General features: G+C 35.0%; 1 protein-coding gene across 1 annotated transcript; it reads right to left on the bottom strand.

The window, feature by feature from the left end:
* Positions 1-13,773: 13,773 nt before the first annotated feature.
* CABS1 (calcium binding protein, spermatid associated 1) lies at positions 13,774-15,945 on the bottom strand. The gene is made up of 2 exons (XM_063663725.1): positions 14,549-15,945; positions 13,774-13,924 (listed from the first exon to the last, which is right to left on the bottom strand). Exon 1 carries the CDS (start codon positions 15,853-15,855, stop codon positions 14,668-14,670), a length of 1,188 nt encoding a protein of 395 aa, XP_063519795.1. The 5' UTR covers positions 15,856-15,945; the 3' UTR covers positions 13,774-13,924; positions 14,549-14,667.
* Positions 15,946-17,461: the final 1,516 nt, after the last annotated feature.

Below are 17,461 nucleotides of genomic sequence, written 5' to 3'. Positions count from 1 at the left end.
CATGCCATGTGACTCTGACAGTGTTGTCTGTTCACTGCATAGATCTCATACACCCATAGATCTTTACTGGAAGACCCAGGAGCCACTCAACTTTTAGGATAAATTAATTTTACTAGAGGGCTGCTTTAACATTCTAACAATGTTGTTTTCTCTTCTCTTGACCCTTTTCAAGATTTTTATTGCTCTGTAGATGTGAGATCTCATGTATATTTCCCAAATTGATGCCTTGGTATATGTGGCTACATTTACCTTTAGGCAATCAAAAGGAAACGTGATGTAATCATATAAATCAGTGATCAGTCAGTGAGAAAAATATCCTACTCTGCAGCTTCTCTCTTCCCTACTTACAACTCCAACAGTTAGGTAGATGTGAGTAGCTGATTTCAGGGATACTATGGAATGATCAGTGTTTGGGACAAATTGAATATTCACAGATTGGTCTAGGTTTCACTGAATGGAGGTTGTCAGACCATTCCTGTTACAGGTATCTGGCCATTTCTCAGAATTATTTCACATTGAGAATTATAAGGTGATGGGGCTGAAGGAGTGGAGAAAAAAAGAGAATGGAGAAGAATTACATTGCTGAAAGTTTCAAGGCAAGTTTGGAATGTTTTTTTTTTCTTCTGAATGTTAGAACAATTTGGGTCGTTAAACTTAGAAATGTATATTCCACAGCATTAGAGGCAGGATAACTTTTTTTGTTTTTTTTGGTTTTAAGGCTGCCTTTAGAGTACATGTCTGGTTGTGGGGAAAAAGGAGAAGGGGGATCTAACAGGATGTCATGACAAGTATTTTCAGGTAACACATCCTTCTGTGCATTCCACCTCCAGTCTGACGTGGGTTGGGGTTATGACAATTAGAAATGGCAGAGGGTGGACACAGGGATTTGGAATTTTGAAAAGTCTTTCGATGATTTTGGATTTTCTCCCCTTTTTTATTGGACACCACTGAGTTTGAGAAAATAAAGAGTTTTTGCTTTTTTGCAGGATCATAGAAAATGTGCCTTATTTAAAAAACCATCAACATGTATAAGGAAAATATATCTACACTGAAGAAATACTGATTTTGGAACTGATAGCTAGGAAAGCGTTGCATTTCATGAACTAAGTTTTCCTACTCCCATTGCAGATTAATACATATCAAGAGGCAGGTAACTGAGGCAAGATTTTGGTGCTTACACAACTATTCCCATTTGTTTCCTAAACTTTGATATTCAGGCTCTGTCTCAACATTTTCTTTGGTTGGAAATAAAATATTTGTACCTTATCAACTCGTCAGACACAATGGGTTTTGATTATGATTGAAAATATAAAAACATAACCAGAAATGTAATAAAACTTACTTTGTGTTTTCTTTTCTTATGCGAATCAACAGACTAAAATGAGATGGAAAACACAAACATTAAAAAATTAGATCTAGAGCATGTATGACATTTTGAGAAGAGTAGTGATTGTAAGTCAGGTATGAGGGCAAAATGTGTTTGCATTAGGATGAATAGAATGAAATACAGTTTTAGAATTTCTGGTGTCATCATTGCATGAGCAACATTCTAACAGTTTAAAGGGTGCACAGTCTGTGGAATAAGGATGATGTATTTTTCTTGAATGCTTTCAGCAGAAGGATTCCTTTTCCTCCACATTCACATGAGTGTGTTGGCACCTGGTCTCCAGTGGCCAAGTACTGCTAGATTTGGCTTCCTTTATCATTATAACTACCATTCACTCAGGTGTCCAGCCTGGAGACCACTATGCTACTCCTACAAGCATCTTTTTGAAGTTGGTGTAAGGAAAAGAAAACCAACCTGTCTTTTATGGAAGAGAAAAATAAGTGGTCCAAAGAAGTTCTGGAACAGGGTTTTTCATGGGATGGGAAATCCTCCTGGCTGCATTTTAGCAGGAGAAGAAGAGGCTGCATTTAGAAGGAGAAGAAGAGGCAGTTCCCATAATTAGCAGGCCCATAAGACACTGTTTGTTCATGAAATGATACTGGATTATGTTCGCAGCAGTAAGTCTTAGATGATGTCCCTCTCATCCTCTAGATAATGTTATTTAGGTGCAGGTGTTAGGTTAACAAATCTAAAAATATTATGGGATAGCAAGCATATGCTCTTGCTTGGAAGTTAATACCATGTCTAGATTTTCTTAATTTATTTGATCCATGTGGAATTCTTTATGTGGTTGCAAATTCATTTTATAGTGTTTCTTATGATCAGTTTTCTTCTTCCCAGCTTTTTCTTTCTGGAGAGTCCACCAAGGACTAAATTTTATCTAGGAGTGCTCCCACAGAGGTAGAATCAGAGTACCTCAAAAACTTAAAAATCACAACACTACAATGTTCGATTTACATGTGTTTGGAATTCTAGAGACCTATCAGTATGTGGGAAAAGAAAAATATTAAGATTGCATTCCAAGGTCAACTAAAGATCATAGAGAAATTTAAATTAAGGTATTAGAAATAAAATAAAAACAGGGTACATTTAGTATAAAGCTACATTGGCATCAAACAATGAACTGAATGTACCCCTTATGATTAGGAACTGAATAAGAAAATAAATACATGTAAAATATTTTATATTTACCGTGAGGTAAGCAGTAAAGATCAAAATGATTGCAAACAAAATCAGAGCCTTCATATTGTCTTTGGGTCCTCTGGAACCAAGTAGCTTCATTGGTGATGAGACAATAAAAGAAAGAAAAATTTGTTTTTGGTAAATTTTAGCCAATGGAAAAACACTTATGTCTATTATGGCATATCTATGGCATATATCATATCTATGGCATAAGAAGAACATACAATTTAAAAGAAAAACATGGAGTTCAACAAATAGGAACAAAGGTTAAGAATAGTGAATTCTAATAACACTACATAAAGTAAATAAAGAATCCTGACAAAATTTCTCATTTAATTGTCAAGAAAACAAATACCGAGCCTATCTTTTTAATCTATTATTTTATGATTACTAAACAGTTATTTAAGAAAGCAAACCCAAAATATGATTGAGAATGTGGTAAGGTATATGACCTTTTACACAACTATTAGTTCTATTAATTTAGATAATTTTTTTAATAGCTGTATAACAATACACAAAATAAACATGAAAATGTTGGTACCTCTAACTTAAAAACCTAATTTTTGGAAATCATCCTCAACAAATTAAGCAATAGAAAAAACCCAATTGTGTTCATTTCAGTGTTACTGACAATTAAAAATATGAATACTCATAATCATGAAGACTTTGTGGAAATTTGAAAAATGCTTATGCTGTAATGATAAGGTAAATGTTTAAATATCATGCTATATGTAAATTATCCACATAGATGACAGAAAAATGTAAGCATAAATGAAGTTAGATATGAGATGATTGTGTAATTTATGTGTGGATCTTCTGTCCTCAAAAAAATTTATGGTATTCTGTTGATATCATAATTTAAACACGTAAAAAACCTAAGAAATTTCCACTAAAATGATCTTCTGACTCTAATTTTCATCTTACATACTTAAAACACTGGACAGAAAAATTTAATGTTAACTCATAACCTAAAATACATATATTGTTAGAAATATGAAATACTCATTTAATTTCACCATCAGCATTAATTTTATTATCAATAAATAACTCTTAAAATTTAATATTTCTGTTAAACTTTCATTTTTTGATACAATCATTACTTCTGAATTCTCTCATCCAAACAAAATGTAAAAAACAAATCCATCTCAAATGGTAATTATTTGAAGACTATTATAAAAATATTATTTCTTCATAATTTTGCAAGCACATAATACTTCAATAATGAATCTCTCTCTCTCTTTTTTTCTTTTTTGCTAACATTCATTTTTTTCCCAAAGAAAAGTAGCTAAGAGCTTTAGCTGCCAAATCCTGGTCATATTACTTAACCTATCAGAGGCCTATTTTCCTAATTTTTAAAATAAGGTGATTTATTTTTTGATTGATGAAGTGGTCAGATTTCAATACCTCAAAAATAAGAATAGAAAACCAAATTAACAAGTGTATTGCTTCCATATGAAACAGTCATAATCTCAAGCAAAATATGAGACACATTTGAAAATTAATGTGTATGTCCCTTTGTAACAAAAGAGATAAATAAAATAGAGGCAATCAACTAATATAAAATCAGGCCCAAAGATTTCCTGCATAATTTAGTACATTGATTTTTCTGCCACTGAGAACATTTTCATTTTTATAGGTTCAAAACCAAAGTATGGCGTTATGTCTAGAAAGGGCCGTTTTAAAGATTCTGAGATTCTGGAGGACAGGCTATTTTTATCAGTATCATTTTTCCTGAAATTCTTACCATTTTACTGTTAAAAATGGATAAAACTTATAGGCTGAGAACTTATTAAATCAGAATCAATTTTTTTTCTGTTTACAGTATTTCCTTTCAAATGCATTTTTTTTCTGTTGGAATTCTGTGGAAAGCAGTCTGAGATTTCATAATACTTCCACTAATTAGAAACTGCATATAATCAAAGACTAAAGAAAGTGGATTTTTAAGCCTTTGAAATTAAAAAAAAAAAAAAAGATACTGTAATGAGGGGGTCTTCTTTCTGTTTGTCCAGCAATGTCAGCCTTTCCTCAGCTTGTGAAATCTGGAAGCTCAGTGAAAGAGCACAGGTGATTCATGCCTTATAAAGGATTATTTTTTCTCTCCTTTATCCCTTCTATATTGTGAAGCAAAATATTATTATTATTTTAGCCTTTGCCTCTGGGTTAATCCAAATCATTTTATGAAACAAAAAAAGGACAGGTATAATTTTTAAAAGTTAACATTTGTCCTTTTCATTTTTTTCAGGAACGTCATGGTTAATTATCTGTGTATTAGAAAAAGTGAAGGTTTATTCATTATGATTTAAATATGATACATTGAATCCACCCTTTCCTTCATTTCAGATATTTTCTTAACATTTTACTGCAAAGCAATAATTATTGAAACTTGAACAGAAACCCAAGGCCTAAAATGTTTTCTTTCTCTTTAACTGTACTCTGCTATTTATAATATAATGCTTGGCTATGATATGCTAATGTGTATTCTGAGCTGGGAGAAAGTATTTGAAAATGATAGCTTCTTTTATGTTCATTTTTGGCTTTTTAAAGTAAAATACTTTATTGCTGAGGTAAATTTTTAGAGATTATGAAATTAGCTCAACTGAAACATTAATGGCTCTTTTCTCACATTTTCTTAACATAAAAATGAGAAAAAGGGCCCTCACACCTGTAGTGTCAGCATTTTGGGAGGCCAAAGTGGGAGGATCGCTTGAGCCTAGGAGTGTGAGACTAGCCTGGGCAATATGATGGAACCTCATCTCTAGAGAAAACGCAAGAATTAGCTGAGGTGGGAGGATTGCTTGAGCCCAGGAATTTGAGACCAACTTGGGCAACATGATGAAACTCCATCTCTACAAAAATTAGCTGGGCATGGTACCCTTTTCTGTCTCTACAAAAAATTTAAAAAATTATTTGGACGTGGTGAGGTGCATCTGTAGTCCCAGCTACTTCAGAGGCTGAGGTGGGAGGATCACCTGAGCCTGGGAGATTGAGGCTGCAGTAAGCTGTGATGATGCCACTACATTCCAGCCTGGATGACAGAATGAGACCCTGTCTTAAAAAAAAAAGAAAAAGAAAGAGAAAAAGGCAACTAATGAACCATTTTGACACCCCTTACTACACATCTTTTACCACCAGATTCAGAATAATTCTTTATTACACAAGAGTTTTGTATCACAGAAGAAACCTTGCTCAGAAGAAATGTGACAGTTATTAACCAATACAAAATGTGAGCATTGTAGTAGTTTGACATTTGCTTTGATGCAAGCTTTAATTTCCATGAAAATGTTGTTTGTTACCAGAAAGATAGAAAAACATCATCTGGAAAACCTACTGGTGGATAATGAGATTTTCAATGATTTTCTTTCAAGTTAGCTGTTAACAGTGGTATATCCTCTTGGCATTAATTCATGCTGTGATGAATGAAAGAATGGAGAGGGACCTCTAGACTTTTTATCCCAAAGGTAAATTGGAGGGCACTAGATGCAACGTCTCTTTGGTTATTGGATTTTCAGGTGACTCATACTTTCAAAAAGTTAATTTAAGATCACTAAAAACAATGAGAACAATCTAAAGTATAAATCAGGATGTAAATCTAGATCCGTGTGCTTTTACATAGATGGTAATTTTGTATGGGAAGAGACCGAAATTTGAGAAAATAAATAACTTGCTCATATTTTCAAAAGCCAATATTTGAATCCAGTTTTTTTTTTCTCCACAGCTTTTTCTTTCCTCTGCACCAAGATATTCTTATGTATGTTTAACTTTTGTTGTGAGACATTCTGGCTAATCATTAGGTAAATAAGTTGCAGACAGAGAGAGTCTGTCTTAGGCATTTTTGTGGCTCTATCAATTAGTAGATTTCCTGGCATTAATCTAGGTGAAATACAATGCTTTTGACCAAGTAAATATATGTATATATAAAAATAAATTTTCTTTCCTTTCCTTTGTTGCAAATGATTCTAACGTAAAATTCTGTAGACTAAGAGAAAACGTCAGGATTCCAACGCACAAGATTCTTGCTTAGAAAACTTGGCTAGGAACACCTACCGTACCTAACAGGGCTGGTCAGAGCTTTCAGATTTCGACGTAAAATGTTCATGTAGAGGAGTCTGTGTAGTTAAGCTCATGCTTTATTACATCATCATTTTGTTTAACAGTGTGATTGGAATACCTTGATAAATATTAAAATGTTGATAATTATTTTTACTGATTCTTGCTCTTCTTTTGGGCTTTATTTTCTCTTTCTTACATGAATGCCATAGTTGGTTGTATCTGTTTTTAGCTTCCTCGATCACCCCATCCAACTTTTACGTTTTTACCGAAATTATCTTTCTAAAATACAATCTAACATGCAAATCCAGTGCTTGAAACTTTGGTTGCCTCCCCTTGTCTATATCTGCATTTCCCAAAACATGTTACAGAGCATTATCCTTAGAGGAGTTTACTGGAGCTCCATGACGATAGAGCTGAATGAACCCTTCTTACATATATTCTTATTTAAAGACTCCAGGAAATTCATTCCAATATTTCATCAATGCATTTTACCCTGAAACTCTAATTTTAGTGAAGCTAGTTCAGGGAATATGAGCTGTTAGTTATATGAAGTTTTAACACTAAATTGCTACACAAGATGTAATTGGTTAATTTTCTTGTCAACTAGGCTAGGCTATGATGCCCTATTGTCTGGTCAACCACTAGTCTAGGTGTTACTGTGACATTTACAATCAGTTGACTTTAAGTAAAACAGATTACCCCTCATAATGGGGGTAGACCTTATCTAATTAGTTGAAGGCCTTAAGAGCAAAGACTGAGGTTTCCTGGAAAAGAAGAAATTGCGCCTCAAGAATGTAACACAGAACTCTTTCTGAGTTTTCTGCTTGCTGGCCTCCCCTGTGGATTTCAGACTCAATACTGCCATAGCAACTCTTGCCTGAATTCCCAGCCTGGCTTTCTTTTTCACTCTTTCTATATATCCCATTTGGTTCTGTTTCTCTGGAGAATCCTGCCTAATATTCATGGTCTGATACAATTTGATTATATTTCTGATTTGCTTGTAAAGATGTAATATCACTTACAATCTATTTGTTATGATTTATACTCAGACCCATTGTGCTCACTTCATAATTATTAATAACACCAAGTGCCATCATGCTTCTGTGTTTTTGACCTTCCCCTTTTCACAGCTTGCAACCAGTGAGCTCCTTCTTGTCTTGGCCAACTGGTATTCAATCGTAAGCATCTAGTACAGCCCATCTCTCTTCTGAGAGCATTCAGTTTAATAAATGAAAACATCATTTCCTCATTTACTGGTACATTTTATTCATTTATTTAACAGATGTTTATTGAGCATCTGTGGTGTTCCAAGCTCTCAGAATTGAGCAGTGAACAATAGTATCTGGTTTCTTTGCATTGAATGCAGTGTGGATAGCTCTGTTAGGACATTCTGGTTTACAGCTGTTGTTCTGGAGTCATTATTATATTGTCTCTTTCAGTCTCAAAAACGTTCTGGTTTTCATGACAAATGATGAGATCATCCTAATTATCAGATATACAGTCTGGGAGGAAAAATAAGCATTAACCAGGTTATGGGTTAAATTATGTCCTCCCCCCCAAAATATGCTGAAGTCCTAACCCCCAGTAATTGTGAGACCCCAAATTTGGAAATGGTGTCTTTTCAGATGTAATGAAGTTAAGATGAGGTCATAATGGATTAGGATGGGCCTAATCCAATGACTGGTGTGCTTATAAATAGAAAGACATCTTGACATGGAGACACAAAGGAGAACCTCATGTGACAAGGAAGCAGAGAGTGGAATGATGTGTTTACAAACCAAGGAATGCCGAGGATTGTCAGCAGTTAGTTCCCAGAAGCTAGGAAGAAACACAAGAAAAAATCCCCTAGAAACTGCAGAGAGAATATGGTCCTGCTAACATCTTGATTTCAACTTATATACCCCATAACTGTGGGGGATATAGATTTCTCTTGTTGTTAACCACCCAGTCTGTGGCACTTTGTTACAGTAGTCTGAAAAAAGTAATATAACATGCAATTGAAATAATTATGGATGCTACATAAAGCAAGGTATAGTGTACCGTGAATAATATATGACAGAAGAATACAGGGGCCTATATAAATTTAGGGTCCAGGGAGGATATAACTGAGGAAGTGACATTTAGGTGTACTTTAAAAGGTGAGTTACAGAATTTTTCAGGGAGAGCATAGCGCATTTGGTGATCCTGATACAAGACATAACTGTATGTTCTAAGGATGATCAAAATGAGATCTATATAGTTGAAATTTCAGAACAGAAAGTGATAGTAGCATATTACAAGGCTGCATAGATAAGCAGGGTTTCCATTGTGGCGACTCTGATGAATATCGTAAAGATTTTGGACTTCATCCTAAAGCTGGTGGAAAGTCACTGGATAATTTTTTGAATTAGGAGGTGGAAGTGATATGATCAATTTGTGTAATAAACTTCTACTTTTGCTTGATAGAGATTTGGATAAAGAAATGGCAGTGGGAAGGAGGGCAAATGGATTTCTGCTGTATTTAGAATGCCACGGTAAAAAACTTTGTATTTGTTAGGTATGGAGAATGAGAGAGAGGGAAGTGAAGGCTGAGTCCCCAGTTTCCGGCTTGGACAACTGTGAAGATAGTGCCTTTTGCTGAGATGGAGAAGATTAGAAGAGGAGAAATTTGAGGGAAGGGAAATGCCAATTTTAATTCAGCCTTCTCTTATATTTGAAATACGTGTGAGAAAAGTAAAACAACATACCAGTAGTGATGTAATGAAAATAAAGGCCATAGACTCAAAATGTGATTCATGTATCCTTTGTTTACTCCTAATTTGCAATAGGTAGAATTGGTGGAAGCACATATACTACAAAGACACTGGCTTAATTTCCCACTGTTCTTGGTGCCTTGAAGTTATGAGTGTTCTTTAATGCATCCTCATGTAGAGCTAGTTTAACTTCGGGAATCTCCTCAGGATAACGTTCTTTCTTCGTGGTCAGGAGTCTTTGCCTCTTAAGATTGGCTTCTCTCCCTCTCTTTTTGTGGTCAGAATCTCCCTGTGACTTGGAGGAGAGTGCTGTGCCCCAGGGTAAGGTTATCTGTAGGGAAGGGGTACAGTGGGGATTATAAACAGGGGTTACACTAGGACAGAGGGAACTTTGGACAGAGATATATGTGTCAGAGGAAACTATGGGTAGGATTATCTTGTGACACAGGAGGATCTTTTATCAAGTAAATACAATGAAATATTATAGGTAGTGTGATTAAAGAATGTACACAGTGGGATACACAACAGGTAATCATACCGAGGGGTGGTTAAAGAAGATAGCATGTGAGGTGAATATGAAAGACGATATTTACCACATGAGACTGTGGCACTGGGAGAACAGCAGGCACTATAATCTCAGCACTTAGGGAGGCTGTGGTAGGAGGGTTGCTTGAGGCCAGTAGTTTGAGACCATTCCGGGCAAGAGAGCAAGACCCTTTCTCTACCAAATTAAATAAATAAATAAATAAATAAATAAATAAATAAATAAATAAATAAATAGACACAGGGACTTGAAATAACTTGGGTTGTCAGTTTTTAAGGTGTGTTGGTTTCAAACAACAGAAAACGTAACCCAAACTTGTTTAATTAGAAAATGCATTGTCTCAGGTAAATAAGCAGACTAGTTAGGCTTGCTACATGATATGACTAGTCTCACGTTCTTTTATTATTTCATATTTATATTTCTTGTCTCTAATATCCTCAGTGTTCACTTTACTGTCAAACAACCTGCCTCCTTGTCATCCAAGGTGATTCTAGCAGCTCCTGGCCCTAAATGTCTTTAGACGGAAGTTTCCTTCAGAAACTTATTCCCCAGAGTCTCCCCAAAGCACTTCGTCTTGTCCCCTTTGCTCTGACTGGTTCATGTGCTTATTCTTCACGACTGTGGCATGTGGGAACAGGGAGTGAGCAAAAAGGTTTAGAGATGAGTGCTGTGGGGCTTAATTAATTTGCTAAATACAAGACCAGAGGTAAAATGACCAGCTACAAGACAGCCATTAACCTTAACCAAAGCAGTGGCAATGGGAATGGATCAAGGGGAAGGGTTATGATAAAGAGATGAAACGATTCATTATTCAACAGTTCACACAAAGCAGTGTGATTTGAACTTGAATTTTGGAGCCACTCGAGTCTCTGGAGCTGAACTTTGTTACTTACTAGCATCGTTATCTGGGGCCAGTGGCTTTTCTGTTTCACTTTGGTTATCTGTGAAATGTGACTATTCTAAATGTCTACTCACTGTACGCCCATCACTCTTTTCTCAGGTCATCACTATTTAGAATATTTGGGAAGAAAGACTGTCTCATATTCATTCTCTAATTACTGATCTGTTTCTTCTTTGCCTCCTATATTTCTTTATTTTTTCAAGAATTGCATATTCAAGACCTTGTGTCTTACAGACGTTTAATCAAATTTCAGGGCAAGGAGAAACTTTGCTTTGAAATGGTGCAAGGTAAAATGCGTAATTAGACACGCTTTCTTGGAAAAGTGTTCATTGACCACCAGGAATCTCACTGGCCACTCATCTTCCTGGACTCTAACCAGTTGCCGATGTGCTGTTCTTCTTGTTATTTCTAAGCCCTAGCCCCAAATTCCTGTTAACTTGTGTTGTAGAGCACATTATCTTTTTAAATGTTTAACTGTTCCAGTTCAGTTTATGCCCCGGAGCCTCATCTCCTCCAAGCAAAGGGGACTATCAAGTTATTTTCCTAAACAAAGCCCTTGAAAGAAGTATAGTGGAGTTTATAAAATAATGATACTTTTCAGCTAGCCCAGTGCTCTCAGTACTAAGATTGTTTTGAGGATAAAATGATTAAAACCTTTAATATCTTCCAAACAGATAAGATCCAGGATGTTTAACAAGTACTGTATAATTTGTCTCTTTCCTACCTTTCCAGTTTCATCTTATGTTCCAGCTGATACCGTGTCTGTTCATATCCTTGAAAAATCTATCCTCAAGGATTTGGAGATGTTGTTTCCTTATCTCTCCACATTTTTCAATATTTTAGCTTAAATCCTACCCCCTCAGAGACAATTTCTTGGCCTTAAATGTATGTGAAATCTGCAATTATAATCTTTTGTTTTTTCTTTGAAACACCCACCACATTTTGCATGTAGTCATTTCTTCCTGTGTGATTATTTGAGATTGTCTAAAATTTGTCTTTTACGGTAGATTAATTTCCATGAAGGCAGGGATGGTGTCATTTGATTCACTACAGTGTCTCAAAACACTTTCATTGTGCTTGGAACATAGTCGGTGCATATACATGCCTTGTAAATGAAAAATAAAGTAGTGTCTGACACACAGGGAACACTCAAAATACTTGTAATATTTTAATTGGGTATGGGAAGCAAGTAAGAGTGAAAGCTTTAGCTTGGCTTCCAGGTTTTCTAGTTAATGGGGTTGACAAATATTCATCTTCTCCTGTGTACAGTTTATGTTCTGGATGATTGGAGAGCATTTAAAAATGCACAAAAGCACAGAGAATGAAACAAAATCACCTGCAGTCCTTCCTAGAGATTATATATTGTGATATATATAATCCAGACATTCTACATGCGTGTGTATGTGTATGCATGTGTATATTGTGTACGCATGTGTATATTGCATACATACCACTGTGTAAATTTGCTTAGAGTTGTATGAAAATATCATCAATTTGATTAAATATTTTTCCTTAGAACCATTTTAAAAGATGCAAGCTATGGCTTCATATGGGTATACAGAAGTGTAATTGATTACATGTGACTACAATTGTAGATTGTTTTCAGTGTTCTTCCCTTATGAACATGTAAAATCACATTCTTCAGTGTAAGAGTTTGCCAACATTCTTGTATTTAAATCTGAGGGCCCATACAGTATAGTGATTAAAAGAGCATGGGTTCTGGATGAAGACTGCCTGGGTTAGAAGTGTTCTTTGCTACATATTAACTATGAAGCTTGGTGCATGTTGAGTAGCTTTTCTGTTTCCTTATCACTAAAATGAGAATAATAATGTTTCTCCTTCTAGGGTATCTATCATGAGGATCAAATGTTATTCTAAATATAAACACAACTGTGCTGACCAGTAGTCAGAGCTCAATAACTGCTGGAACTTTAATAATTTCTGATTCTTAGGAAAATTCTCAGGGCTAAAATATGTAAAATATGTAAAATAACTGGGCCAAAACTTCCAATGTTTAAAATGCTTGCTACATGTATTACCAAATTGGCTTCCAGCCTTCCAGAAAGGCTGGAGAAATTTGGAGAAAGTTTGGAAAATGAGTCAACAATGAATATGTACAATAATCACTGTCAATCCTCAAATGGCTAAAACTGATGTGTAATGGCTTTATTTTAATTTTTTGAATATGTCTATTGAATATTTTTCACATGTTCATTAACAATTTGTGTTTCATCAATTATGTTAAATTCTACTGTTCATTTAAAATACTTTGTAGAAACTTTTATGGAAAAATGATAGTAATCTTTTCACTGCTATGTAAAATAAAATTAGTTATTTACTTTTTAATTTTATGTTAATTTTCTTTGTTTCCGAATTTTAACTATTCATGGTGTCAAACCTATCAATCTTTTTATCACCTTTTCATATATGCTTACATTTCCCAGGTCCATTTGGATAGATATACAGGTACATTTCCTCCTAAGTTTTTGTATGGTTTTAGTTTTTACGTTAAAGTATTTAATCCATGTAGAATTTATTTTAAAGTATGGTCTTAAAAAGAATTTAAAAGTTTGTTTATTATTCCAACATATTTTTTCCCAAATACTGATTGTTCAAGTAAGATTAACTATTACATGCCATGTTTTTGAAGTCCACTTCACTGTATAACAAATTTTTGTGTCATAATTTGTTTCTGGGTTTTAGCACACTATTGTGATTATTCTAGTCTATAGTTTATCTAATGGTGCAAATCCCTATACAAACCCCCCGTACATAGTATCTTTCATTCACTTGGTGTTTTGGCATTGTTCTTATTTCTTTTTTTAGTGTAATACAATTATGAATCTCTAGAATAATTTTACTTCTGGGGATTAGAGCTATATTATTCTTTAAACAAACAATGAATTTTCATTTCTCTTTATTTCTCCTAATTTGAGAAGTCTGTACTAGAATATCAAACACACCTACACACAGTAAATCAGTTGCTTGCCAAAAAGATTTATTGAAGAAAAATGAGCAAAGTGAAAACAGAACCATTTAAGTAGTCTGTGCCAGAAAAGAATGAAGATTTATGTCCTTGAATCGCTAACAAGAATCATAAGAAGAGTGTGATATTCAGTGTTTAAGACCTGGAAAACATGGACAAAAATTCAGAAAACACATTTTAACAGAAAGAAAATTAAACTGATGTATGTGTTTACAGAACATTTTTCTGACAAATATGCATATTTGTAAAATATCATTTTGCTTTAGTTTGTATCTAACATGTGCCAAGAACTCTATCATAAATCTTATGTATCTTACATGTGGGTGCTAAACAATTACTGAATTGTCTTAATTCTTATATGAGTGAGGATTAAACATTTTTTAAATAGAAGAGAATCACTGGCGAAATACTAATGAAAAAATTGTTTAGAACAAGCATTTTGGGAGAACTTTTTAGTGCTATGGTAATGTTTTTGAGAGGTTAATTTGATTCTCTTCATATCCTTAATTCTCACTTAAATATAATATTGACTGTTAACTAAATGATATGCATCATTAAATGTTGTAGAAATGAGCTCCTACATTGCTCTGTCTTCCTACTCCCTGAAGACTAGGACGAAAAATTTTACATTAAGTAATTGTTACAATATTGAAACTTTGTGATACTAGGGGGACTCTTACACTGCGATTTTTTTTTCTAAGTTTCCGTAAATCTGTTACATGACCTGTAGTCCTAAGCGTCTGCATTTATTAAGTCGAATACTTGCCTTAAAAGCCCACATTCTTTCATTTCTAAAGGTTTTTGCTTGTTGGAAAAACTTCTTAGATGTTAAGGCTAGCTGGCTAGACTATTGCACAATTCTACATGGTATCCCTTTTGCTGCTTTCAAATCATGAACTCATCGGGTTCTTCTTTCAGTAGTTCAAAGATATCTGTTTCAGTTGTAGAGGTGTCTTCCTTATAGTCTGGGTTATCTAATACAGAGGTAGTTCCAGAAAATGGCTCAGTGATCTTAGGTACAGTCTCTGTTTTATCAGTTTCAGACAAATCTTCTTCTGAAGATGATTCTTCCACTAGGTTTGTAGCTATTGATGCAGGGACAACGAAGTCATATCTGGATTCAACAGCAGTAAGCAAAACAGAATGGGTCTCTGCTTCATTTGCAGTATCTCTCTCCATCCAAATACTGGCTCCCTCGGTAGATTCTTCATCAGTTAGCAGAGTATCTTCCCGTTTATCTTTGTCTTTTTCAGCAGAGGTAGTGAGTTCAAACACAGTGATAAACTTCTCATCAGAGTCAGTTAATGTAGCCACAGCACTGGTGTCATCTTCTAAAACACTTAGGTCAATTTCGGATATTTTCTCTTCTTCAAGGGCAGTTATGTCTGGAATGGTAGTGAAGCTTTCTTCAGGAGCAGGAGGGATTTCAGCCTCAGGAATAATGGAATTAGTGACCTGGACGGCCTCATCAGCAGGGACATTGGATTTGATGGAGGAATTATAATTGTTCATATCAGCTTCATCCTTTTTACGTGGAAAGGCAGGAGCATCAGCAACACTGGCACTGCTGTCCTTTAGTGTGCCAGAGACTTCAGATGTTATTGAGATCTCTGCATCTCCTGTGTCAATGGTAGCTAAGAGGATATCTTCTTTTGCAATGTCAGTGGAAAAATCTATTAAAGAAACAGTAGTAACTGGTGATGAAATATTCCCAATTTTCACTGGCATGAAATTTTCAGTAATAGAGTCTCTTGTTATGGAGTTTGTAGTGCCAGTCAGAGAGGTAATTTCTTTCTGTAGGTGAGTTGTTGACTTAATAAAGTCGGTCCCCGTATCATCTTCTGATTTGAGTTTTTGCTTTTTAGCTGTCAGTTTGTTGTCTGTAGTTGTTGAAAAATTGCTTTCTAGCATATACTCATTTACTGAAGTGACGTGGTCTCCTTCTGAAGTAATAGTTGTTTCTGATTTGGGAATAGCATTGTCAGCCCCAAAGAAAATGGTTGCTGCAGTTGGTGTTTTACTGCTTTCTGTTGGAGGATGAGAATAAATTTTGGGCAAACCATCTTCAGCCATGGGGCGAAGTGGCACTGTGCACTCTCACAGGTCTTGCTTCTGGACTCAGTGGTATCTCTAGGCAGGAGAGCACTGTTCATCAGAGTGATTAAAGCTTGGGTCATCATGGTGATTGTTGCATCAACTATGGGGGCAATGTCACTGGGTCTCCTTGGAGGTTGTTTCTAGGCTGCGATTGGTTATCTAATTGCAGGAATATTGGATGAAAAGACAATAGAGTCCTCTCTGATTATGAAATCAAATTCACAGCCAAGCATTTCAGTTGCAGGGAACTTAAGATTTACCATGTTGCTGTTTATAAGGAAAATGTCTCCTGATATAGAGCTAGGGTCACTTGAAACAGACATAGCAGAGACTGCCAGGCATCTTGTGGGTTTAGTATTAGTAAGGAAAACTCTGGAAGCCACAAGTTTATCAGCATCAGCTTAAAGTCGTCTATCTTCCAAGCAAGTAACAGAGTATTTTTGAGGTGAAGACATTTTCCCTTAAGATTCATAGTATTAAAAAATTGGTATCTAAAAAAATTAATGGTGTTTTTGTCAGTAAGTATAGCTACAGAAGGTAACTAGGTAGCAGGGAATTCAGTTAGTTCCCTTATTCATAACAGGAAGTCCCACTTTTTCAGTAGAGATAATAACAAATAGTTATTGGCCTGTTTGGGTCTTTAGTGTTTTCTTTTTCATTGTATTTCTTACTTCTTCTTGAATTTACTTGAGTAACAGTGAGAGTCTCAAGTTTTGTAGGTTAAAGTTGTTTTAGGAATGTTTTTCTGCAGGCTGTTATTTTAACCCAGAAGACAGGGAGGTTTGTCAGTGGCAGGGAGCTGGTGTCATGTGTCAAAATTCACCCAGAAACAAGAATCAAGATGTGGATAACGGCATTATTTTTAAGAATTATATTCTCAATTTCAGAGGGAGTATTTTTTATAATAATGTTAATTATATCAAACATCATCATTGTGTTATCAACCTTAAGGTTTAGCTAATTAGATGAAAGCAGATTGCAGTCTAGTGTTAATGCTAGAATGAGTCTTTTTCCAGTGTTGTTAGAAGAAATTGAATTTTTATACTCAGACACAACTAAATCTGAGAAAGGGAAGCAACATCAGCCTGAATAGTGAGTTCCATCTCAAGGACAAATAGTTATTCTTTATTAAATATGGACTCAACCTCAAAGTTTTCAGCTTTCTGTCTTAGACGATTAGCCTGGTTGCAGATATATCATCATTCTCTATAAAAATATGTTTCTGAACAGAAATACCATCAGTTCCTGGGCCAGTAAAGAATGCCACAGGGACAGTCATTCTCTCAGTAAGCTTACTTAGTGGGAGGATTTTCTTGACCTCTATTTTTGTCCCCTATCATTTAGTTTTTATTAAGCTTAATTCAGAATAAAGCATGCTGTAAACAGAAGATTTGGTACCTACTTTGGGGAAGTTTTTTTGTGTGTACAAAAAGGAAAAGAAAAGATGGTGAGGTTAGCTGTATATTTGCTGGAAGATATCTTGTAAGACTAGGTATTTGTTATGATGAAGAGAGTTGGAATAAGCTATAAAATATTTACTTTTATGAGCACTTCATCTCCAATTAGATAGGTCAGTTTAAAT

Source organism: Pongo pygmaeus, chromosome 3 (assembly GCF_028885625.2).
Source record: "Pongo pygmaeus isolate AG05252 chromosome 3, NHGRI_mPonPyg2-v2.0_pri, whole genome shotgun sequence".
NCBI lineage: Eukaryota > Metazoa > Chordata > Mammalia > Primates > Hominidae > Pongo > Pongo pygmaeus.
Note: the sequence above shows the minus strand (reverse complement) of the source record. Positions and strands in the feature narration are given on the sequence as shown.

Bases quoted from the DNA above. Each gene is read 5' to 3' on its own strand.
- CABS1 (XM_063663725.1), bottom strand. From the start codon at position 15,855: ATGGCTGAAGATGGTTTGCCCAAAATTTATTCTCATCCTCCAACAGAA.